Source organism: Carcharhinus amblyrhynchos, chromosome 9, assembly GCF_965287045.1.
Source record: "Carcharhinus amblyrhynchos chromosome 9, sCarAmb.v2.hapA, whole genome shotgun sequence".
NCBI lineage: Eukaryota > Metazoa > Chordata > Chondrichthyes > Carcharhiniformes > Carcharhinidae > Carcharhinus > Carcharhinus amblyrhynchos.
In genome coordinates, this window is record NC_137332.1 from 31,832,651 (window position 1) to 31,860,011 (window position 27,361).

General features: G+C 39.8%; 1 protein-coding gene across 6 annotated transcripts in view; it reads left to right on the plus strand.

Moving 5' to 3' along the window:
• The window catches only part of LOC145347693 (ERI1 exoribonuclease 3-like), a 360,320-nt gene that overhangs the window by 94,766 nt on the left and 238,193 nt on the right, over positions 1-27,361 (plus strand). For all 6 annotated transcript variants that reach the window (XM_080195394.1, XM_080195393.1, XM_080195399.1 and 3 more), the window contains one exon: positions 11,636-11,708. In XM_080195394.1, the coding sequence (XP_080051520.1) occupies positions 11,636-11,708 (73 nt within the window). The remainder of the gene's footprint in view (positions 1-11,635; positions 11,709-27,361) is intronic.

Sequence of the window (27,361 nt, forward strand, 5' to 3'; positions counted from 1 at the left end):
TCAGGGTAAATGAGCTGGCCTCTGAGCTACAGACACTGAGGCTCATCAAGGGGAGAGAGGGTGCCATTGTCAATGGGGTGCAAGTGACATCCACCCCCCCTAGACTGGCTAACTCTAAGGGTCAGGGACAAGAGGGGGCTACTGGGAAGAGGAAGGGGGGTGAGGAGCGGAGGCCTCAGCCTCTTAATCTGCATAACAGGTTTGAGGTTCTTGCTTCCAAGTTGGACGAGAACGAGGCAGGTGAGGTTGGTGAGCAAGCTGCACACGGTACAGTGCTGCAGCAGGACATAGGCAAAGAGAAAGGGAAAAGGAACATAGTAGTTATTGGGGATAGTGGGGTGAAGGGTATTGACACTGTCCTTTGTCACAATGACAAAGTGCACAGAAGGGTGTGTTGTCTGCCTGGTGCTCGGGTACGGGATGTCGCAGCTGGGCTGCAGAGGAACCTGGAGTGGGAGGGTGAGAATCCGGTCGTTGTGGTACATGTGGGTGCCGGCGACGTAAGCAAAATGCAGACTGAGGATCTGGGGAGGGAGTATGAAAAGCTTGGAATGGAATTAAAAAGTAGAACCGACAAGGTGGTTATCTCTGGGCTACTGCCTGAACCGTGTGCAGATGGGCGTAGGGTTGACAGGATTAAGGAAGTGAATGGGTGGCTCAGGGATTGGTGTGGGAGGAATGGGTTTGAATTTATGGGGCATTGGCACCAGTATTGGGGTAGGTGGGACCTGTTCGGGAGGGACGGGGTTGGTCTGAACCGTGCTGGGACCAGAGTGCTGGCGAATCGAGTAAAGAGGATTGTAGACAGGGCTTTAAACTAATTAGGGGGGGGAGGGTGTGAGGGTAGGTGACCTTATGAGGTCTAAAGTTAAGGAGAGTGTACATGTAAGGGAAGAGGCCGAGGATGTCCCAATAATAGAGGGAGTAGGGGGCGTGAGTATGGTTGGTGGCGTTGCGGCAAATAGGGTCCAGGTGAAGGCTGGGATGAAAGCACTTTATCTGAATGCACGAAGCATTCGGAATAAAGTGGATGAGCTGATGGCGCAGATCGACACAAATGGATACGATCTGGTGGCCATTACAGAGACGTGGCTGCAGGGTGACAGGGACTGGGAGCTGAGTGTACAGGGCTATCAAGTGTTTAGGAAGGATAGGCAGGAGGGAAAAGGGGGGGGCGTAGCTCTACTGATTAAGGATAGCATCACGGTGGTAGCAAGGGATGATATTGGAGCCAAGGAGCAGAGGGTGGAATCGTTGTGGGTGGAGATTAGGAACAGCAAAGGGAGGAAGACGCTGGTGGGTGTCATCTATAGGCCCCCGAATAATGATCTGGAGATGGGGCGGGCTGTTAACGCGCAAATAAGTGCGGCGTGCAGGAATGGGACGACCGTAGTTATGGGGGATTTCAATCTGCATATTGATTGGTCGACCCATGTTGGACGTGGGGGGCTCGAGGAAGAGTTCTTGGAATGCTGCCGGGATAGTTTCCTTGAACAGTGTGTGTTGGAGCCGACGAAGGAGCGAGCTATCTTGGATCTGGTGCTATGTAATGAAGCGGGTAGAATTAGGGACCTTGTGGTGAAGGATCCTCTTGGGGAGAGTGATCATTGTATGGTGGAGTTTCTGGTGCAGATGGAGGAGGAGAAAGTAGGTTCCCGGACACGCGTCCTTTGTTTGAATAGAGGGAAATACGGTAGGATGAGAGAAGAATTGGCGAATGTGGACTGGGAGAGCGCGTTGGAGGGAGGGTCTGTTGAGGAGCAGTGGAGGATCTTTAAGGAGATCTTCCTTGGTGCTCAACGGAAATTTATTCCGATGGTCAAAAAGGATAGTAGGAGGAGAGGTAATAAGCCGTGGATAACAAAGGAGGTGAAGGAAAGTGTTAAACTAAAAGCGGAGGAATTTAGAGTAGCTAAGAGTAGTGGGCGAGAAGAGGATTGGGAGAGGTTTAAATGTCAACAAAGATTGACAAAGAAGTTGATAAGGAAGGGTAGGAGAAACTATGAAGCTGGGCTAGCGCTTAATATAAAAAAGGATAGCAAGAGTTTTTATAAATATATAAAAAGGAAGAGGCTGGCTAGGGTGAATGTTGGTCCTTTAGAGGATGAGAAAGGGGACCTAGTGGTAGGGGATGGGGATATGGCTAAGGTATTGAATAACTTTTTTGTTTCTGTCTTCACGGAGGAGGACGTGAATAATTTGCCGGGTGTTAGCGATGGAAAGGTGGTAGGACTGGAGGGTCTTAATGACATTACTGTTACTAGAAAGGCGGTGCTCGACAGACTGGAGGGGCTGATCGTGGACAAGTCCCCAGGACCGGATGGAATGCATCCGAGGGTTCTGAAAGAAATGGCGGAGGTGATAGTGGATGCCTTGGTGGTTATTTTCCAAACGTCGCTGGATTCCGGGGAAGTGCCGGATGATTGGAAAACGGCTAATGTTACGCCGTTGTTTAAGAAGGGTGCCAGGCAAAAGGCGGGGAATTATAGGCCGGTTAGTTTAACGTCTGTGGTAGGTAAAATGTTAGAATCTGTCATTAAGGAGGAAATTGCAAAGCATCTTGAAGGGAATTGCTTGATAGAGCAGACGCAGCACGGTTTCATTAAAGGGAAGTCGTGTCTGACAAATTTACTGGAGTTCTATGAGGATGTGTCTAGGGCGGTGGATAGAGGAGAGCCGGTGGATGTGGTCTTTCTAGATTTTCAGAAGGCATTTGACAAAGTGCCTCACAAGAGGTTATTGCAGAAGGTCGAGGGACATGGAGTTGGGGGTAGGGTGTTAGCGTGGATAGAGGATTGGTTGTCAAATAGGAGGCAGAGAGTGGGGGTCAACGGGTGCTATTCGGATTGGCGGATGGTGACTAGTGGAGTGCCCCAGGGGTCGGTGCTGGGGCCTCAGCTTTTTACCATTTATATAGATGATCTGGAGGAGGGAACCGAGTGTAGAGTGTCGAAATTTGCTGATGACACCAAGATTGGGGGAACGGCAAATTGTGCGGAGGGTGTTGAGAGTCTGCAGAAGGATCTAGATAGGCTGGGCGAATGGGCCAGGAAATGGCAAATGGAATTTAATGTTGGCAAGTGTGAGGTGGTCCACTTTGGTAGGAAAAATGGTAGGAAGGACTATTACTTACGAGGCGAAAAACTGCAGCAGGCGACGATGCAGAGGGACCTCGGGGTCCTTGTGCATGAGTCGCAAAAACCCAGCTTGCAGGTGCAGCAGGTCGTCAGGAAGGCGAATGGGATGCTGGCCTTCATCGCGAAGGGGATTGAATATAAAAGTAGGGAGGTCTTGCTGCAGCTGTATAGGGCATTGGTGAGGCCGCAACTGGAGTACTGTGTGCATTTTTGGGCGCCGCACCTGCGCAAAGATATTTTGGCCTTGGAGGGAGTGCAGAGGAGGTTTACTAGGCTGATACCGGAGTTGAGGGGGTTGAGCTATGAGGAGAGGCTGAATAAACTGGGCTTGTACTCGTTAGAGTTTAGAAGAATGAGAGGAGATCTCATTGAGACGTATAAGATGATGAATGGGATGGATAGGATAGAGGTGGAAAGACTCTTCCCGCTCAAAAAAGACAATAGGACTAGGGGGCACAGCCTCAAGATAAAAGGGGGGCGGTTTAGAACGGAGTTGAGGAGGAACTTCTTCACTCAAAGGGTGGTGAATCTCTGGAATTCTCTGCCCGTTGAAGTGGTGGAGGCTGCCTCGCTAAATATTTTTAAGACGCGGGTTGATGGGTTTTTGATAGGAGAGGGGATTAAGGGTTATGGGGAGAGGGTGGGAATGTGGAACTGAGCAGCGACAGATCAGCCATGATCTTATTGAATGGCGGGGCAGGCTCGAAGGGCTGGATGGCCTACTCCTGCTCCTATTTCTTATGTTCTTATGTTCTTATGACAGATTCAAGCATTTTTCCAACTACAGACATTAAACTAACCAGCCTATAATTCCCTGCCTTTTGCCTGCTACCTTTTTTAAACAGCGGCGTGGCATTAGCCTTTTTCCAATCTTCCGGCACCTCCCTGGAGTCCAGCAAATTTTGATAAATAATCACTAAGGCATCCACTATCACCTCTGCCATTTCTTTCAGATCCCTGGGATGCATTCCATCCGGTCCTGGGAACTTGTCCACCTTCAGTCCCATTAGTCTATCAAGCACTACCTCTCTAGTGACAGTAATTGCATTTTGGCCCTCAACTCCTACCATCCTTCTATCTTTAATATCCGGCAAACTATTCGTGTCCTCCTCCGTGAAAACAGAGGCAAAAAACTTATTTAAAGCCTCAGCCATTTCCTCATCGCCCACTGCTAAATCCCCCCTCTCATCCTCCAAGGGTCAAACATTCACTCTAGCCATTCACTTCTCTTCTTTATATATTTGTGAAAACTTTTACCTTCCTTTTTTATATTTAGTGCTAGTTTGGCTTCATAGTCTACCTTTCCTTTCTTTATCACGTTCTTAGTCATTCTTTGTTGATTTTTAAATCTTTCCCAATCTTCTAATCACCCACTATTTTTAGCCACTCTGAATGCATCAGCTTTCAATTTAATACTCTCCTTTATTTCCTTCGATAACCATGGCTGGTTATCCCTTCTCCTACAGTCCTTCTTTACCATCGGAATATATTTCTGCTGAGTACTGAAAAAGATCTCCTTAAAAGTTCTCCACTGTTCCTCAGCCATCCTACCAACCAATCTGCGCCCCCAATCCACATTCGCCAATTCCACTCTCATCCTATCATACTCCCCTCTGTTCAAACAGAGGACACAGGTTCGGGACCCTACTTTCTCATCCTCCATCTGCATCAAAAATTCAACCATACTATGATCACTCGTCCCAAGAGGATCCCTCACAAGAAGATCCCTAATTCTACCTGCCTCGTTACACAACACCAGATCTAAGATAGCTCACTCCCTTGTAGGTTCCATCACTTACTGTTCAAGGAAACTATCCCGACAGCATTCCAAGAACTCTTCCTCAAGCCCACCACGTCACCATGGACACCATGGAGAAATCCGTACTCTTCTTTAAAATAGTGCCATGGAATATTTTGTGACCATCTGTGAGAGAAAACAGGCCATCGGTTTAACATCTCATGGTGTACTCCCTCAGTGTTGCACTGGATTATGCACTTAGTCATTGACTCGGAGGTTTACTTATTGATCACAAGTAGGCTTACATTAACACTGTGATGAAGTTACTGTGAAAATCCCCTAGTTGCCACATTCAGGCGCCTGTTTGGGTACACTGAGAGAGAATTTAAGCATGGCCAATGTACCTAACCAGCACATCTTTCAGGCTGTGGGAGGAAACCAGAGCACCCAGAGGAAAACCACGCAGACAAAGGGAGAATGTGCAAACTCTCCACAGACAGTGACCCAAGCCAGGAATCGAACCCGGGTCCCTGGCTCTGTGAAGCAGCAGTCCTAACCACTGTGTCACCCCAGTGTATTGTTTGCTGGGCTGCACCAGATACCACAATTTATCATTTTCTAGGGATCATCCAAATGTTCAGAAATTATGGCTACAATCAATTGTGGTGTACCCTGCTAAAATTGTTGCTAATTTGAATTTAGCTTACATCAATGATATAGGACATGTAATTTCTAGGACTTTTCTAGCAATGAGTCACATTTGCCAAAATTAACTTTGATAATCAATTGCTGTCCAATGGAGGGTTTGTTGGGAATTGTAATATTATGTAAAGACTGCATATAGAGCACCTGCTTTGTGTTCCTCTAAGTCTTTGAGTATTTTTAAAGCAGAGCTAGATAGATCCTTGATTAACAAGTGGGCAAAAGGTTATCAGGGGTAGGCGGGAAAGTGTGGGCTTGAGATTGCAATCAGATTAGCCATGATCTATTTGAACGGTGAAGAAGGCTCGAGGGGCTGAGTAGCCTACTCTTGCTTCTAATTTGTATGTTATTACATTTTTAAACTGCAGGAATTTGTTTGCATTAAGCACTGCTGTCGGTCAGTGAAATTTGTTATATTCTATGTAGTCTTGATTTGCACTATGTAGCGAATGTAGCTTCTCCCATTCACAGCAAACTTCATGGTTTGCATGACAAAAGTTACAAACGCGTTTCGGCATCATTTTCCCTGCCTTCCTCTGACGATTCCATTTTCTGTCAGAATAAAAAGGCAAATGGATTATAAATAAAAACAGAAAGTGCTGGGAGAGCTGAGCAGGTCAAGCACCATCTGTGGAGAGAGAATCAGAGTTGAGTTTTAAATATCTGACTTGCTCGCAGCAAGGATGGCCAGCAGCATATTTGTCAGTGAGTTTTTAATGCATTTGCATCTGAACTCCGGGTTTCCAATCGATCAAAACATGCAAGCAAGTCTGGTGATGAGTTGCATCAGTCTGTTTTGGCATCATTAATGAAAGGAAACCTGCTAGGGTCTGAATTGAAGGATTTTCAAAGTGGCATAACAGAGGTGGAAACTTTACTGAAGAGTGCCAACAGCGAAAGTCAATGCCAAATTTCTCGGATGTATTCCTGGACATCAAATTGCAGGTTGTAAGGGCTTACAGGGAGACTCTGTTCCCCGTGGACAGGAGACAGAAAACTGCCGGAGAGAACAAGCACTCATATCTGGAAATGCTCAAAGAATCAGTGGCAGGAATGTGATGCCTCGCTCCCTGCTAGAAACATGCAAGGTGTTTAATGGCCTGATCAGAGCAGGAAAGGTAACTAGAATGCTACAATACAAACCCCTTCACTATGCCTTATTCTGCACATTACATCTCAGACCAATAAACCTGGCAGTTGCACCCAATCATCTCTGTTGAGGCATCTCCTCACATCCCTATCTAAGCAGCCATCACTTAGACTTATCTTCATCTTATAACAATGTCACACTCATCACCCATTGTGGCGCAGGAGAAAAGAGTACAGAATAGCAAGGAACAGCAGAGAACTGGAGGAGGCTTTTCTGTCATCACCATTTTAGCAGCTGCAGAGGAGAAGAGAGCAATGACGCCCTTCCCCCCCTCAATCCTTTTCAATGGATGAATATTGTTGTGTGATCTGAAATACCTTGATTGTCAAACGTGTAATCTATGACTCTGGAAATCTAACCAGAGCTGCAAATCCAGGCGCCCTCTTATTCTAACTGGGCTCATCAGAAGCAAAAAAGTATCCATTACCTGCATCAGCAGCAGATTGTGGGATTCAGTAAGTATCTCCAGCTGATTCCTGGAAGGAGCCAGCATACAGAGAAATTAAATGCTGTTTTGACCTTAACCACCATGGGCAATTTTGCCCACCTGGTTCACTTGAAAGGGGATCTTCTTTCAGGGGGCTTCAAATGTAACAACCATCTGATTGGCAAGTCTGGGCATCCTGAGGGATTTGTCCAGAAAGCGAATCCCCTGTGTGTCCAACCCATGTTGGAGTATCACCTCCTGCCAGCTGGAACTCTGTGCTCAACCTTCTGTCCTGTGAAGGGACATACGGTTCAGGTGAAGGCTGCTACTGGTACAACACCTACTGCTTTTGGTGTTGTTGGTGCAGTTCTTCTTGTTCCTCCTCAGAAATATGAGGTAGGGCTGCATAAGCAGCTGCGTTGCTGCTGGGAAGACTGACAGCTTGGAAATGCAAGAGGTCAGCTTTCTGGACAAATGCCTCGGAAGGCAGATTAAAGGGAAATCACACCAAGAAAGCTGAAATTATATTCAAGGAAATCAACTCCTAAGCAGTGAAAACTATCTCAAAGCAAAGCATGTGAGCAAAAGCCTTTCATTTGGCAAGAAAGCAGCTGCCATAATTTCATATTTAAAACCTTTCTTGCCTGTTAATTCCTGAACCCTGTCAATCCTCATTGCCCTCAAATCTTCATGAATTCTAGAAAGCCCAAGAAACCTCTATGCTTTATGTTAAAGGTAGAATCCTGAGTTAAAATTGCATGTAATTGCCATTTAACTTATTTAAGTCACTGATTTACCTGTCCCATGGGAGTGTCCCATATCTAAACTCAGACTTCCTGACATATCAGTAGTTTTTGGTTTTTTAACTTGCCATCTGCACACATTCTGGCAGGTTAAAATCTCCATCAATATTTCAATTAAGGTGAAGTTTATTAGTCACAAGAAAGGCTTACATTAATGCTGCAATGAAGTTACTGTGAAATTTCTCTAGTCACCACACTCTGGCACCTGATCAGGTCAACGCACCCAACCAGCACATCTTTCAGATGGTGAGAAGAAACCCAGAACATCTGGGGGAAAACCCATGAAAACATAGGGAGAACACGCAAACTCCACACAGACAGTAACCCAAGCCGGGAATCGAACCCAGGTCCCTGGCGCTGTGAGGCAGCAGTGCTAACCACTGTGCCACAGTACTGCCCACAAAATTGAAAGATCATCAATTTGATAATCTTTCATCAGAACTGCAGAGAATCAGGGATGCAACTGGTCTTAAGCAATATTGAGGCAGGGGCAGACAGGGGAGGAACAAAAGAGAAGATCTGTGATTGGGTAGAAGGCAGGAGAGATAAAATAACAAAAGGAAAGATGGGTGAAAAGCTAAAGAAGATTGTCATGGGACAAGCGAAAAAACGTGATAGATTGAAAACATGAATAGCAGGATCATTCCATTATCTGGAAAAAATGGGGGTTGAATCCAGCAGCTGCAAAATACCTAATCTTGTTCTATCAAAAGCAAGATCCCCTTTGACATCCCTTGGAGATAATACCAAATTTTTTGTGATTTACTTAGAATTAGGATGATACGGTGGCTGTAATAATGCACTTTTGATTTCCTTTTTTTTAGAATAAACTTTCAAAGATTTTGCATACATTTTCTTGTTCTGTATCAGTCAGCTGTGGAATTTCTATAGAATGGCCAATTGATAAATATTGCGTTGTTTTCAATGCAACTGGTATAAACAAAAATTTTACATTTTTTTAAAGAAAATATAGTGGTTGGAATTTTGCGAAATGCTGGTGACAGGCTAGAGGTGGAAGGACGGGCAAAATTATATAGAAAGGGGTCAAAGATTTACCTGCTCTCTTCCCACTGTCATGCTATTTTGCGCACAGTGGGCGAGGTGGAAGATCAGGCGCTCTGCCTGGATTCAATAAACCACTTAAATGGCCAAATACAGGCCACTTCCACAGACATTTTGCTCACTGGTGGGTAGGGGGGCTGCCGCAGAGTGAGGAAATCTGAATGAAGTCTGGCAGTCGACCAGCCAGTACTGAGTAGAGGAATACACTCCTTTTTGATTACTCCATGGCTCAACACCATTCTCCCCCCCCGCCCCGAGATTTAATAGCTGCCCTCCCTGAGCACCAAGTTCAAGGTGCGAGGGGGAAAGTGTAAGAGAGATGTGAGGGGAAGTTTTTCACGCACAGAGTGGTGGGTGCCTGGAGCACGCTGACAGAGGAGGTGGTGGAAGAAGGCATATTAGCAACATTTAAGAGACATCTGGATGGGTACATGAGTAGGGATGGAATAGAGAGTAAGGGCAGCAGGTTTTTTTTTGTAATTTAGTTAAGGCATCATGATCGGCATAGGGTTGGAGGGCTAAAGGTGTTGTTCCTGTGCTGTGTTTTTCTTTGTTTTTTGTGAACCATTCCCATCTGCCTGCCTTTCCCTGGTGTCCCTAATGCCACTCACCTTTCTTTGGGGGCACCTCAGCAATCGAGCCATTCTTGCCTGCCACCTACAGTCTCAGGCATCGCTAGCAGTGATGCTGTTGAGCTGCTGGTTCTCTGATTGGGCCAGCAGCTGTTTGGGCGGGCACTGTCCTTGCTTGAGATAGCAACCCCAACTGCGGCCACTTAATTGGACATCACCAGGATTATGCCCTCTTGGGGGCAGCAGGTGGCAGGAGCCAATTTTAGCCTCAATGGCAGACACTTGCACAATCACTGCAAAATTCCCAGCTTTATTAGATTTTATGGATTGGTGAAAGTGCATTTTTTCTCCTTCTATCTAAAATTTCAAGATATTGTTGAAGTGCATTATCAAATTATCAAATTCAATGTTAAACAGTTTGAAAGTGGAGAAATAAATGAAACAAACTGATATGTCGTGTTATTTGATTAGTAAATAACAAACAGGCCTCTTTGCATCCAATTTATATCAATGGTATCTTTTGTAGTACTCAAAGTAAGTCTGCCTTTGGCACTGATATGAGGGAATCCTATTTTCTTCTAAATTAATATACTGTTAGAGTTAACTCTCGAGGTAAATCCATAGCTAATCCAAGCATAAGATTGCAATGTGCCAGAACATCTCCCGTCAAGGAATTATAAATACAATACCTGGATGCCCAAGCATAAAATGTTGCCCATTTACTTATATTCTTGTTTCTTTCAGTTTGTTAAATTTCGCCATCATCTTTTGTACAGTTACAGCTCTTTGTAAAACATTCTATATACTAAAGTATTTAATTTAAGTTCAATTGTAACATAAATGACCAAATAGGCTGCAGTGTTACCAATATTACGGATTAATCATGTTTTATAAAAACACACTGTAGAGACCTTGATCTAAATATTATCTCTCTACTGGAATGTCCATAAGTATAGAGAGTTAATAATTTGCACACCAACCATTTAGAACTTGATCAATGTGAAACTTGAGCCATAAAAATATTTATAATATGTGCAAGCTCATGCCTGTTAAAATTTTCCATTAAAAAATAATCTGATAATATTGTACTACTACCATTTAAAATATTTTTGGTTCAACAGAAATACAGCACTGATGTGGTTAGAAAAACAACTGTAAAGTACATTGGCTATCATGTACATAATGTGCACAGACAGAATTTAAGGCAGTAATCTGATAACTGAGTTCAGATGATGAACATTAGCTGGTTTTACATTTTTGGACAACATTTAAACCACTTGATCTGGTTACTGCCTTGAGCTTCTCTGGGAAGTCTCAACTCCCTTGAAATAATTAGATTTAGTCTGACTGCAAAATATTCAGGTGTTACTCATTCAAAGCGTATTTCCTGGACCATCTTCAGGCTGTAGCTCCAAGTTTTGAAAGCTTGGAAATTTACTTCAGTGCTTGTCAAAAATGTAATTCAAATTCACCAGGATTCAGCTGTAATATAATGTTTAACTCACATTTTATAGAAGTTCTGTGACAGACAGTGCAATACTGCCTCAACTCTAGCTGTGATATAGCTAGAGTTCATGAAAGTGTGTTGTAATTGTTCTTTATTTTTGTAGCTTTTCAGAATGTCATTACTTGTTGTGGGCCGCAACACTTTCAACAGTGTTAAATCTGCCACCTTCATTTCTTGATAGTGTAAGAGTGCCATCACTAGGTCTGTATAGTTAAGAGAAAAGATAGTTATATGGCATTTTCTGTGGCAGTTCTCTTACAAAGAAAGATACTAAGAACTCTGTTCGTGCCTGAAGCTTATGTCACTAGTATAACATGTAAGCAGTTTTATTTTGTTTGTTGTATTAAAATTATGAGGATGATTTTTGCTAGATTTATAAGATAGAAAACAGCATTACAGGTTTTCTATTCAGTAGCTCTTTAGCTGTTTGGAAGGCAGGTAGACATAAAACTTATCTCCTTAATCCTACAACCACCATAAGCTTAATAAAAAGGCCTGTAGTGTAATAAAATAAAACTATTTTTCTCTTTCTCTTAGGCTGCCAGGACAATGCCAGTGCTTGGGTCTACCAGTTCCTGATTACTTTAAGAAGTGGATTAATCTCAAAAAGGTACTTTGAGTAGCAGGCATCGTTTTCAAGGATGAGGTCTTAAGAGATGCTTAATAGCCAATCCCATTTGCATTGAAATGAGGAGTTGATGGCTCTAAGCCTGGTGTGATTCTGGTACTAGGATCTTCTATTTGTGTCACTGCTAAATAGGATATTATGTACCATTTGAACTCTGAAGTTTCTCTCTGCCGTAGCTGTCTTGTAAGCATGTGTTGCCTTTGGGGTAATCAGGAAAAAATATTATGTCCTTACAATCATAGGGTTTAGGAATATTAAAATGTCTTGGTGCATATGCAGTGTTATTTTGATTGGTATTTTAACCTTTGACTAGCCTATAAAGAAATTCTCTCTTCAAGCCAATATTACATTGCTGAAATTTAATTCAGAAATCATACCAGATAATAGGAAGACAGATAATGTATGCATGAAGGATATTATATTTGGTCTAAATGCAGAGAGGCCAGGACTTTGTACTTGAATAATAGCCCAGAGTGACTTATAATCTGCTGGAGAGAAATACCTTACTGTCAGTGTAGAGAGGAGAAGTCTTAAATCAGGGAAGAATGAAAAAAAGGCTTGAAAGTAAGAGGACAAAGGCACAAGTCTTCCATTAACCCTTAAACTACAAGCAGTGCTTTTGGCTGGTTTTCCATCTAGGACTGAAAGACTTCCCTTTCCACTTTGTTCCATTGTATCCATATTTTCAGGTTTTATATTTTAAGATGTGAGTCGGCTGTCATGTTATATATATACTATTGATATCATTAACCATTTTAACCTATTGTTTCCTTTTGCAACTTGACAACCATGCTTCTCTTTTCAGTATGATAGTATATATTACCATTCTTGCTTTGCACATGAAGAAAGGCAAATAATGTGAAATGTTATCGTAATAATAAACATACAAAATAGTTTGTAGGCTATTGTCATCTGATTTTTAAAAAATTTACCTTTAAAAAACCCTCTCTTGTTAGTATTTGTAATAAAGTATTGACTGATATTTTTTAAAGTTGAGTTGCCAAATCAAATCACCTGCTATTCCATTGGAGTAACTTTTTTTCCAATACAATGATCCCCTAGTTTGTTTTGTGATTTTAAGATAAAGGGATATATACGTGCCCCATTTGAAAGAAGGAAAAACTGTCTTTGGGCTTGTTGAGGACAAATATCTCTGGAACTGCCACATATTTCAGGTTGGACTTTAGTCCTTCAAAGACATCCAATATGGTACTGTAAATGAGGGAAGTCAGTTTAATGTATCAGTGTATTTTAAAAAATATTTTCTTTGTATAAAAAAAAGACCAAGAATTGACTTTATAGTAACAAAAATGTTTTTTCCATGAAGAGATGAATTAATTTTATTTTGCATTAGTATCTCATTCTTAGTCAGTGCTGAGATATTCACTGACTGCATTCTTTACAATTAGAGATGATGATGACTATCATTATAGCTTTTTTTAAATTGTAAAAAGTGTTCAGTTGCATTCAACTCAGCTAGTGACTAAATATCTGAATTTTGTATTAGTGAGTGCCCCCTCCTTAACCCTTCACTGTTCGTCCTTTCTCGTCAACCTTTCCTGAATATTGACTGGAGGTTGACTCTGTCAGGCAGGGTCAGCAGCTGCATAATAACACTGAGATGAGGAAGGCACTAAGCAGAGTCCTGATTAACATACAGCTAAGAGAGATAAGAGGGAAGAGCTTATGTGTCACTTTGCAGATGGCAAGCAGCCGTTTTGACTACAAATTTATAACAGTGAAATCCAGAAATTGCTTAGGCAGAGGGTAGGATTTGTCAATAGGCTGACTGTTCCTTCCATATACAGTCAGCTGGCATGAAAGAACACACTGCCAATCCCACATTAATTATCTGTTTTCTTGTATGATAGTGAACAAAATGTTGTACATTATACTTGATGATTTAGTGTTAATCAAACATATACTTATCCAGCAGAAATGTATTTTTCTTTATATAATGTAGCGAATATAGGCCAAAATATAGAGCACAAGCTCCCCATAAAGTAGCGAAGTGTCAAGGTCCGACTGAAAACTGGAGCGTTTCTCTCCAGAGAGATAGGTGGTTTTCTCGCCAGGTCTTATGACACTTGGTCAAAGAAAAGGGGGGTGTGTTTCATGCCATCATTTTAACGTAGTCTCTATTTCATTGTGATTCAATGTTTCTTGATTGAGTCAGTGTTTTGGCTAGAAGTGAAGATATTGAAAAGTAGGGATTTCTCTCTGGCTGTCAAGGTTCTAATAGCAGAACTGAGAGAGGTTGAGAACTGAGATGATCTTGGTGGGGAAACAAGTAAGACGAGAGAGCTCTTGGTCCTCTTGCGAGGTGTTGCAGGTATATCCTTTGGCTGCTAAACTATCAGTAGTAATGGATGGCTCTTTGCAGAACTCTCTTTCTGAGGGAAAAGCATCTGAAGATGTTTCGTTGCCAAGCAGTTTGAATTTTCTGCTATATCTTCAGCAGGGAACCAACATGGCCACTGTATCATGAGAGCTCACATCAGTGTTGAGTCATGATCCAAATGGTCCTATGGTAATCCCATCAAGCAGTCTCTCTTCTGTGTTTCAGTAGCCTTTCATGCCTGAAGGCAAATTCTCCTTTTTATACAATGGAGGTGTCGACGGGGTTTAGTTCATATCCTGGTCTGACAAACATTGGTTCACTGTCAGAAATAAGGCCTTCTTTATATCAGAAAATATTTTGTAATGCACAAAAGGACCAGGTAGTTTTCAGAAGCCATCTTGAATTTCAGTCTGCTGAAGTGTAGCTAAAGAGTTGAAATATCACCATACCAGTATGGCCGTGACAAAATATTGGCCTTTATTGCAAAACTGTCTTTGCACAACTGTACAGGATATTGGTCAGAGCACACTGGGAGTGCTTTGGTCTTCTTATTTAAGGAGAGATATACTTGCATTGAAGGCAGTTCAGAGAAAGTTTGCTAATTTGATTCCTGGGATGAAGGGGTAGTCTCATGTGGAAAGGTTGAGCAGGTTGGGCCAATACTCATTAAAGTTTATAAGAACGAAACGCAATCTTACTGAAGCATAGAAGATTTTGACAGGCTTCATGGGTAAATGTATGGGGGAACTTCAAACAAAGATTCTTTGATTATATAGTGAATCTTGCGATCAGAAAGAAAAATCTTGCTGTGGGGAAATTGCACATTTTTCACATTTAGCAGTGTAACAATTCACTTCTAGTGATGTAACATCAACAACAGCTTGTATTTGTACAGTATAATGTTAATATAATAAATGTCCCTGGTGTTTCATGGAGGAGATGTAGACACTAAGTGGATACTGCATAGCAACAGAAGAGTTAGGAGAGATGACCAAAAGTATGGGTTTAAATGTTGTGGATTTTAAGACAGTATAGAGAGAGAGAGAGAGAGATAGCAAAGTAGAGGCAGTTCCAGAAACAGGACCAAGACAGTTGTGGGCCCTGCTGCTAATAGCATTTTCCTCCAATAATATGCTCTAATCCCAGCCTTAAATAGAAACACCTTCAACTGCACTCATTATAAAATTTGTATTTCCCACATCATCCATTCTCCTTACAACAACGATTGAGGATTATGAATCATTTTGTGTTATTGGCCTATGAGACTCAAGCTAATTTCAATTAAAGACAGTTACAACCAGAGAAAGGAAGCATGGATTTCACCAGTGTGGGTTTGAAATTGGGTCTAAATAATTGGAAGAATTCTAGCAACACATTTTTATTCCACAGACCGTCAGTGAAACTTTTATAATAATGCCATGATGCAACTTTTTTCTTGCATCTTTAACTTTGATTTGCTCACTAGCATTTTAACAAAGTGTTCTAAGTGAGTGAAAGCTCTTTTGAGAATAATAAGGTTTATTTTGAGGATATCCTCTCAAACCACCCTTAAATTATGACAGAGTGGTCAATCATTCTCTCCCAATAATGTGTTATCAATGGTAACAGAGTTTTTCTTCTGCTGGCCAGCTGCTTGGTATTTGAACCAGGGCAAAAACAAAAATTAAGTTCTACAAAATATGTGGAAAAACGAATACACTTAGCAGCTAAACTGTGATTAAATAATTCTGGATTTCACCATAACATACGAAAAACAGCTTTGTCTTATTTTAAAAAAGAAGGCTTTGTCTCAACACAGTTTACTTATTATAGTTGCCCAATAGTGTGCTTGATATGTATTGTTATTTAAGATTTAATGATACATTGTATCAGAAGCAGTATATCTTAAAGCTGAATGCTGCAAATAACAGAAGTATTATGAAGAGAAACAAAACTTACTTAAAAATGTTTCAGCACTCAAGTAGTTTTACCCATCATAAAATTCTATGAATCTAAGAACTGAAGTTTTAAAAGATGAACCATCTGAACCATTTTTTAAAAATCTCTATAAATAGCTGCAGTGAAGATGCACAAGGTTACATGCTGGAGTGGGTTGACTTCAAGCTGATTTAAAGGACTCTGCTCTTGCCTGCTGTTTTAATCATCCATCTGTCCTATAGCTATAACAGATTTATTTTAAAGAAGGTTAGTTAAGCAGTTCCTAATGGGGATAAGTGGGGAGTCGAAATAAAAGGTACACTGTTTAACAGCTGAAGCTCTTCAGATAAGGACCTGTTCAAACTGCAAAGATCATTCTGCATTTTGATCACAGCTATTGAATCCTCCATGATTTGCCAGAGGACTAGTAGAAGTCATGAGGCCCTTCACTGAGCTGACTTAAATGTAGCTTTTAGCCACCTTGTCTAGCTATTGTAATTAGTGGAATTGCTGCAGTGGAAATTATATGTAGATTGAACAAGAAAAATAATTCTTTAAATGTTTGGAAGTAAGTTTGTATTCTCTTTTTCATAGAAGCATTGAATCTTTCAGCGCAGAAGGTGGTCATTCGACCTATTGTGACTGTATCAGCCCTTTGACAGAGCTATCCAATTAGCTCACCACCCCATACTTTCCTCACAGTCTGTCAGTTTTTTTCCTTTACATCTGTTTCATCTAATACTCTCTAGAAATGTTGCTATTGAATCTGCTTCCACCACTCCTTAAAGCAATTCATTCTGTATTATAACATATAACAAGAACTTTTGCTAATTATCTTAAATTATCCTTTGGTTACTGACCCTCTCACCAGTGGAAACAGTTTCTTCTTATTAACTCTACCATACACCTTAAAATTTAGAATACTTTCATTGAATCCCTCCTAAACCTTCTCTGCGCTAACGAGAATAATCTCAGCATCACCAACCTCTGCACATAACTGAAGTCCCTTATTCCTGGTAATGTCCCTTATTCCTAGCATCATACTGGTAAATCTCTTCTACGCTCTCTCCATGCATTAATCAAGACATAACTGCAATTATTAAAACTTACATTAATATATATAATTCCAGTTGTAGCTAGATTAATGCATAGTATTGAATTCAAAACAGGAATTCATTTCAGCACGTCTGTTATCACAAGCCTCATACACATTGCTTTACTCAAGGTTGAAGTCACCAAATCCATTTTTAAAAATTCAGCCACTTGCATATAAAGTACTGCACTCACTAACAGATAAATTTGTCTCTGATAGAAAATATGTTATTTCAGTATAATGTGTTTAATTTTGAATGTTAAATTTTGAATTAATATTCAATTTAGTTTATTATGAGAAGTCGATCATGAAAGGTCACACTTCACACTAGTATTTGAACTAGAGAAGGTTAAAGGAATGTTCTAGAATGATGCCACATACAAAATGAATGTAAATCTTCTCATAGTAATGGAGTAGGGAAGACATAAGTGCAGAGATCAAGTGAGACTACATCAAAAACACTGTTTATAATGGAAGATTTTAATTTTTACCTGGACTGGGAGCAGCAGAACATTTTTAAGTATTAATGACAATGAATTTCAAAGGGCTGTTTCTCAAGTATTCTGTTTAGAACTGACAGCGGAACATGCTATACTGGATTTACTGATAGACAACAAACCAGAATTAGTTCATGATTTGACAACAAAAAAGAATCTTGCAAATAGTGACAGTGATGTGATTAAAATCATTATTACATTTACAATGCAGAAGAGAGAGTCATAAACCATGGTTTTAAATTTAAATAAGGCAAACTTCAAATCGTTGAGAAATGAATTAACCACAATAAATTGAGCTAAGCTGTTAATGGGTAAACCTGCAGGCCAACAGTGGGAAGTATTCAAAGAACTACTTGGCACAATATGCAGCCAGTACACAGCCCAAAAGGGCAAAGATTGCAGTGGTGTAGGTGAACATCCATGGTTAACAAATACACCATCAGGCAAACAGTAAAGGCTTACACAAATGAAAGAAAAATGGAAATTGAGCAGACTGCGGGAGCTATAAAAAGCAACAGAGGTTAATGAAGAAAGAAGTAAGCAATACAAGAAAAGCATATGAGAAACCTAGCAAGGGATGTTGAAGTTAACAGTAAAAGTTTTTAAATTTATTGAGTGGTAAAGGGAATCTGCATTGATTAAAGTTAACTGGAGGAGAAATTAAATGGATGACAAAGAAATGGTAAAGATGTTAAATAATTAACCATATCATTTTTCACAGTGGAGGAAGGCAACAAAATACTCAACACTATATGTGAATCTAAGATAAAAGCAAAAGTGGAACTTAATAGATTTGATATAAGTAAAAGAATGGTAATGGAGAAAGCAATGGGCTTTCAGATCAACAAATCTCCAGGACCTGATGGTTTATTCCCTAGAGTATTCAAAGAAATAGATAAGGACATTGCAAATATTACAATTTTCCAAAGCCCTCCCAATTCTGAAATTGTGCTTTTGGTTTGGAATATTGTAAATGTTGCTCCATTATTTAAGAAGAAAATGAGGAAGAAACCAGGAAACTACACAACCTTCAGCTGCGTAGTACCAGAATCTTCTTATCAGGGCAGAGTCACTGAGCACATGATTAAATATCAGCTGATCAAAATAAATCAGCCTGGATTTGCGATGGGTAGGTCATTTTTGCTTAATCTGGTTCATTGAGGAAGTAATTTGCTTGTTGATGGGAGAGGATTTATGAATATTGTCTGTGTGGACTGTGGCAAAAATGAGAATGCATGGAATTTGATGTGGGTCAGTAATTGATTGTGAGTTAGGAACAGACAGTAGACATAAAGGGCTGCATTTTTATCCCCTGAGGTGGATAGTAGGATTTGAGAAAATTCCTGGCTTAGCCAACCCACCTTGGGAGAAAGTGCCTGCAAGGATAGAACTTTCATTGTGGTGGGGAGGAGGAGGCGGGTGCATTTTGCAGTTGCACAAGCCAACCCAAAAAGTTTTGGGGGCAGCTACAGGAGCTGCCAGGTTTTGGACTTCGTCCCATTACAATACAAACTGAAGGCCCTGCAGCCTTCATCTTTCACATCCCCACACCTCACCCACGCACTTCACATGCTCCATTCGTGCCCCCATATGAAGTGATTCCCTCCCCAACCATTCCTCTGGCTCTTCAAGTCCCATGCCAAACTGTGGCATATCCATGCCTCACCACTATGTACTGTTTAGGACCAGTGAACCTTATTTTGACAATAGGATGTGTAAATAAACATTGTGCAGTTGACCGTATAGATAGATCAAGACCTAGAGCTGTCAATCAAATAATTGTTTTCCCTGGGGCTTAGGGGATGCAACAGGATAATAAATTTGGACTCTCAGCCAAACTACATTATGTATTTTTGGCTGAGAACTCAGATATCCATTCTCAAGTGCTAAGAATCATGAAAATGACAGAAAACCAGGGTATGCCTATCCCAGCATTGGAGCCTGCCAGGTTGGGAATATAGGATGTGGGCTCGCGTGGGTTTGCTACACATATCAGCCCACATCATTAAAAGGCACTTTCCAAAAATTGAAAATCTGGGAGTGAAGGTGGTAATTCCAGAATTTGGACCTGCCCATCATTTTTAAAGGGCTCCCAAGTCACCCTGACTCAACAAAAATCCAATCCGATAGGTATGCTTTCCTGTTCACCAAATACGGCAAATGCCAAACCTCAGGCTTCACTGCTGATGCACTTAAGGAAGTTTCTGAAAACTCAGGGAATCACCTAATGAAACGGATAGAGGTGAATCCATTGGAAGATGGGAGCAACTGTGGACTCTTTACTAAAAGGACTTTACTTCTTTGTAAGTTCAATGGATGATAAGTATAGAAGGCAATGTCATTTTTGCCACAGGTCGAGAATCTTTTATCTGAAACCCTCAGGGCCAATTGTATTTTTGATTTCAGATCATTTTTGTTTACGGACACCACATTTAAAATTTAAATTTCAATGGCCTAAGCTTAGGGTATCTGTAATGTAAAGTAAATAAAATAACTCGAAAGTAAGACGTATTTTGGGATAATAAAAACAGAGTACCATTAGAAAGTTTCTTTTTGACATGTTCAGTACAAAAATTGCAAAGTAACCCACGCGGCCAAGCAACTAGACTTCCACGATAAAGATCGCTGAGGTTAAAAAAATGTGGTTTCTCGATGCTTTTGTTTTCAGATTTATGAGAAAATGATGCTCTACCTGTAGTTTAAAATGTAAGTTGCCTACAAAAATAGTGTTTAGGCAATAGCTTTTTAAAGTCATTTCTTACAGTTGAACTTTTACATGTGAAATTTTGTTGTATCACCCTTTTCAAGTATTAACTGGAATGTCAAATTTCTTTTTAAATGTTAGCATTTTCTACAGGCATCTTAACAATCAAATGCATCAGGAGGTCGGCCAAAGGGCAGCATGATGAACAGCATTTGTCACCTTCCACCAGCAGGAGAACAAACCCTTCGGGCAGAATTCTCCGATCTCATCCGCAGCCAGCGAGTCTGGAGAATTTGGCACTTAGCCAAAACTCCATTCACTGTGGAGGTATTGGAGAATGCCAGCCATAGTTGAAGTCGGAGGTTATAGAATCATAAAATTTTACAGCACAGAAGGAGGTCATTCAACCCATCATATCTGTGCCAGCCCCTGAAAGAGCTATCCAGGTAGCCCCTTCCTCTAGTCCTAGCTCCATAGCCATCTTTTTTTAGCATTTATCTTTATTTTCTGTCTCCTAACTCATAACCAATTATAGACAGATGTATGCCATTTGGTTACCTCAAATTCTATGTACCCTCATTTTTACATTTTTTTAGTATGCGTCCAGACAGACAGCATTCTTAAGTCCTCTCCTAATGACACGCAGGTGACTTCCTCAATAAACTAGATTATGCAGGCTTAACCTACCATCACAAATCCATGCTTTTGTTTTGATCAGCTGATATTTAATCACATGCTTAGATCCTGATAATAGATTCTGGTAACACAGACCTGATGAGTTCCTGGGGGAAGAAGAATCATCAAAACACATTAACTTTCAGTCAGATAAAAATGCTAATTAATTGTCCTTGACCCCCATTCACTTTCTTCTGAGAAGTAAGTGGATAGTTTACAGCACAATCGGTTACAGTCTGGTACTTCCAATACCTTTCTAGCACTTTTGGGAGACTCCGAGTCTATTCATTGTAAACTCCAATACTGTTGCCATTGACACCAAGGGGGGGTGATTTTACCATCCCACCCGCCATGGGAATTGTAACAGGCAGGACACAGACCATGCAAAGGTCTGTTGATCTTGAGGGGAATTTTCCAACTTAGGGGCAAGCGCCACTGGGAAATCCTGCCTCAGGAGTACATACCTTGTATCTTCACCAATAAAACAATCTAAGCTTTCTTTGATCTCTAACAATCAAACTACTCAGGATTACTGTCTGGCAGTCTTATAAACAGATCACATGAATCCCTTCAACCTAACTTTAAAGCTATAGTTCCAAAATGTAATAATCTTATAAACTTCATAACTGTAAAATGATGTCCTCTCCATGATTTTGTTTTGTATGTTTTATCTATTACCCAAAGCAGGAAAAATGTCTTCACATTTTCTACATAGACCTGTGTTTCTTGTATCAGTATTAAACAAGAGAACATATTTTTTCTCTTGGTTCCAGTTATCTATGCATAAAAAAATGTTTTGTTTAAATAAACTAATGTGCCAGGCTAAAAATAAATACATGTCTTTAGGAAAAGGTAATTTTTTGATGCTATCTTGCCAGTAAATAATTTAATGTGTACTATATGCCTGTTGAGCTTCTGCCCACTCTAATTTGTTGAAACGTTCTTTAAAGGTTTAATTTTGTTTATCAAATTGATGTCTAACAAAATATATTAAAACTGACACCTTATTGTGTAGTTTATGGTCTAAGAGCATAAACAACTTCAAAAGATACAGAACAGTTAATCCTCAAAACAGCCATTTTTAACTTTTTGATACTTGGACCTTAAATTATTTTACTTCATTTTCCTTATTTAACTTATTACGAATTGTATTCACACTCTTGCTCTTTCTTTCACTTCGTTTTCTCCTTTTGTCTCTTTTGTCTATTTATCACAGTGTGAAGGTTGAAAGAGAGAATATTAATCTGTAAAAATGAAGGCTGGCTTAGTCATATGTATCCTATACTGAGAGGCTGTAATGATGGAAGGATTCGCTCCGTCAGCAAGGTTCGTAGGTTTGATAAATGTGTAGCATTGAGTACTGACTCTAACATTCTCCTGAAAGCTGTGCTTTGATTGCTGGGGCATGGTGCTTTTAGATCTTAGAGCAGACCAGCGCCATTCTTCCCTGAGCAAGAGCAAAAGCCAAGGGTAAATAAGGGACAAATTCATTTAAAGCTACAGTCTCTTTACAACTTTTTAGAAAGATATCAGTTCATTTTTAATGCAGGCAAGCCTTTGTCACTCAACTTTGCAAATGCTGTGAATGCTGAATGAAAATCAAACTAGTGATGATCTGTGTGAATGTGTATAGGTAGTTGTGTGTATGCATTATATATTTTTTAATCTTTAGAGATCAGCTAGGAAATACCTGACAAATTCTGTATATCCCATCAGTCTGATTAGCTGTATGTTAACATAGCATCACTCCTGACTGATTGATTAGGCTTGTCAGTTTCTGACATTCGTAGCTCTTTAGAAGGCTTCAGTGTTTGGCTGCATTTGCTTTTGCTTTAAAGCGAAATGTGGAAAACAATTTTTAAAATAATATTTAACTTTCTGAGAATAAAGATCTCTGCCTGGCTGTTCTTTTCCATTGATTTTGTAAGAAAGCAGAATATAGTTTAAAACAAGCAAGTTGGTATTTTCTCATTTCAATAAAATATTATAAGGCAACATTTAAATTATTTTAATAGATGTCAATACAATGAATGTCACTTAGGGAACGTACTGAATATGTCATCCAATTTGATAATTGCAATCTGTTGCCTTTAAATGGAGGCATTGTCTCCCTGGATATAACCTTATAATCTTATAGTGAACAACTGTGATTCCTTTAGTGCTAATGTCTTTGTGCATCAACAACATTGCCATACAAACATGAATAGTAACCAAATGGAGCTGCAAATAACACTATGAGCGACATAGCATGTACTAACTATTTTTAAAAAGTCATTTAATCTGATTTACTTTTGAAATTGTCATATTTATATATCCACGTGTTTAATATAGAATAGGTCGGAATTCTCCAATCCCGCTGCAGTGAATGAAGATTTGGCTAAGTTCCAAATCCTCCTTTCTTTGTGGAAGTAGTGGTGGGGCTTACGAATCAGAGAATTTCGGCCTAGGTAGTAGGATATTAGGTCAGATAACCAAAATCTTGCTCAACGAAATAGGTTTTAAGTGGTTTCTTAAAGGAGGAAAGTGAGATAGAGAGGCAACGAGTTGTAAGGAGGGAATTTGAGAGATTGGGGCCTAGGCATCTCCAGGCAAGAATATTTTAGCAACTATAATTGGGAATGCACAAGAGGATACATTCAGATATCCCTGAAGGTTGTCGGCCTGCAAGAGCTCCCAGAGATAGGCAGATCAAGGCTAGGGAGGGATTTGAAAACAAGAATGAGAATTTTAAAAACAAGACTTCAATTGACCAGAAACCAACATATATCAGTGAGCACAGCAGTGGTATGGAAACAGGATTTGGCTGTTCATTAAAATCTGGGCAGCAGACTTTGGCTAACCTCAAGTTTATGGAGGATAGAAAGTGGTCAACCAGTCAGGGGTGCACTGGAATAGTCGAGGTCACAGGTAACAAAAGCATGGATGAAGGTTTCAGCAGCAGATGAGCTAAATTGGGCAATGTGACGGAGGTGGAATTTGGCATGAATGTAAGATAAAAATGAAGACAACATCAATAAAAAGCAAAATGTTGTAGGTGCTGGAAATCTGAAAGAATGACAGAAAATGCTGGAAATGCTCAGCAGTTGGAGCAGAGGGATGTCAAAGGTTTGACAACAGGTCATCAACCTGAAACATAACTTTGTTTCTCTCTCCACAGCTACTGCCTGATGTGTTGAGCATTTCCTGCTTTATATAAATGGACCATCTGTGATTGGTGAAAAAAATACATTTGATGTTCCCCAGTGATCTGTACTAGAAGCTGGGCATTTCTCCATCAATCCTATTGACCATTCCCTAGCTGTAAAAACTGCAACAAACTTCCAATTGCACTTGTTCAAGGACGCTCTTTACATTGTGTTCAGTTTTTCAGATGCAGCAAGGAATAATATTTTTTCTAATCATTTAATTATAATCCTTTGAGCGTTTTAAAATAAATTATTCTAACTGGTTTAGGCTGCTTTTCCCCCATATCTCTTAGTTCATTTATATGGCAAATGATAAGTCACATTTAAAACTAAGTATCTTCCCCTCTGACCACATGAATGATTGTTAAATGTGTTGAAATTCAAATTTTCAGATTCAGAGGAAATATATTGATATGGGTTCCGCTTGCACCCCACATTGATCTAGCTTCATTTGTATGCATTTTTAACCTGGACTTTTTCTAATGAGACTGAAAAGATGTTTCAGCAGACCTTTGACATCTTCAAAACAGACACAACATTGATTACATTGCTGTGTCCACCTTAAGGATTACACCCAAGGAGGTGAAGGAGTTTCATATCAAAGCATTTGTATTTTAATAATTCCAACAGCCCTCAAAGTCTAATCTTGGTTGTACAGCAGGCGCATATAATAATATCTTTCACAACATATAGAAATTTCTATATCTCACTGCTTATGGGTGTGACCTGCAGGAGGGGATATCAAGATTGGAGGAAGAGGACAACATTTTGCCTTACAAGTAATAAAAACATATCAAAGGTAAATGCTGTAACAAGTTAATTTGCTTTTAAATGTCTTATAAAAATGAAATATCCAGTTTGCTTTTTTTTAAAATATGTGGACAATTTGCTTTAAATATAAAAATTTTAAATACCTAATCAGATGAACAGATTTTCATGATCAAGGCTATTTTTTGAACCATTAGAAAGTAGAATCTAAATATCCCTCTTCCAAAATTTACTTGAGCCTATGCAACAGTCCACTAAATTAAATCGTAACCAAAAGTATATCATGAGCAAAAATATTTTAAATTTAGATCATTGTAACATGCTTGGGTGCCTTTCAAATTCAGAAAAAGCAGCAATTTGGTGTTTCGGTTCATGAAAGCAAATCCTTAGTTATCAGTTAATCAATACTAATAAAATACTTATTTTAGTTTTGAATATTTTAAAATAATGATAAAGATCATATCAATTATTTATAATGCCATCCTGTTGGGCTATCTGCCACCTTATCTATCACTTTGCTATCATAAAGGACTGATGGAGTTTTGAATGAGCCACATTACTATTCTTCTGTTGTGCATATTAAAAAAGACTTTGGCCCATTCTTAGCCATGTATATGTATCAATTCAAATATCTGTCATTCAGCAATCCTGTAATTATTGTTTAATATTGAAAAGTCAGAATATGATAACTTTGTTTATTGGAGAAAAATAATTTCTTGTAGCAGCATTCCAAAACCTTCCTTCGTGTTTATCTATTATGATAATGTTATTGTATGATTACTATGATATGGAAAAAGTGAGTGATATGATTATCACGGGCTTAATATCACATGATATATCATCATATCATTATATTGTGACAGCCCTAATTGAAAAACACTTATTGTAGCCTGAAGCTAGATTTCATTCAAACAAAAGCACCTCCAGGGAGTACAGATAACTAAAAAGAATCTTTAGATGAAATTGCAGGAAAAGCAAGCATCTATACTCTCTGCAACTATCTGGCATTTATGACAATCATGCAATCCTGACATTAAAAAACTCAGTGCTCTCTGATATTCTATAATTTACTAACTCAAAGTTTCATTTTACAAAAATTGCAGCATATTCAGTAGGTTTTTCTTGCTTCTCCTTCCTGTGTTCTTTTCCTGCGATGTACTATCTCAAGTTGAAGGAACAACATATTGGCCTGTTTTAACGTCAGTGCCATTAGTGCTGTATTGACCAGTTGCTGGAAAATTCATGAAAGGAAGGGAAGGTGATTTTCACTCTGATTTTCTCTTCCTCCTTGAGGGAAATTGCTAGTGCAACATTGTTTCACCCCCAGATCATCACCTTGCGGATATGTTCATTGCATGCAGAATTTTGTACCGAAACATAAATCATGGCAGAGTTTTCCAGCAGTTTACACCCTGTCACCACTGCAAGTGAGAACAGAGAATCTGATGCTCAGCCAAATCTCCATTCACTGCAGCAGGACCAGAAAATCCCACTGGCGTGAATGGATGGAAAATTCTGCCTCATGTCATTCCATGCACTTGAATCATTCTGCACTGAAGTACTCTCTCTAAAATGTGTTCAAATAGGATGCTTCAAAGATGCACTGAGATGCGCTGATGCTGGATGATAGACGACAGAGCATCTGTGTAGACGGGAAGTATACTTAGTGGAGAATTATGGTTAGTGGAGCGCAACAGGGATTGACAATTGCAGGCTTAAAACTTTTTTTTCTAAATTATCTGAAAGTAGTAGATATAATTAATTTAGTGAAGAGGAAATCTGGATTTTTTTTTTATGGGCAGACAAGTGGCAACAACAACCAACAGCAATTTGCATTTATATAGAATCTTCAATGTAGTGGATCATCCCAAGATGTTCGTCAGGAGTGTTATCAGACAAAAATTGACACTGAAGCTTACAAGGAGGTATTAGGACAGGGTAACCAAAAACTTGGTTGAAGAGGTAGTTTTAAGGAGAAGAAAGAGTAGAGAAGCAAAGAGGGTTAAGGACTGAGCTCCAGATGTTGAGGCCTACTAGTTGAAGTCTTGGTTGTTAATAGCAGGTGCAACATGATGTGAATAAATATATTGTACTTGGGATAGAAATGATAAGACGATTATAGAACGAATAGAAAAATATTGTCCAAGGTGGTTCTGGACAATACCTGAAACAATGTCTGACAGCTGTTTAAAAAACACATGAGTTTTGTCATTCTTAAAGCTGAATAGAGCTTTGGTCAAGGGAAGTAATTTAATATCTTACAGAATCAAGAGTATTGTGTGTAGTTTTGAACCCAATCTGCAGACTTACCAGTGCACGTCCTTGCACCAGCTTTCTCCAAGCATTTCTCTCTGGCTGGAAACATTTTCTCCTACCACAGTGTCATCCTTAAACTGGACTCAGTAACATACCTAGATGATGCCCAAGAAATTCTGGCAGAATGCAAGGATGAAAA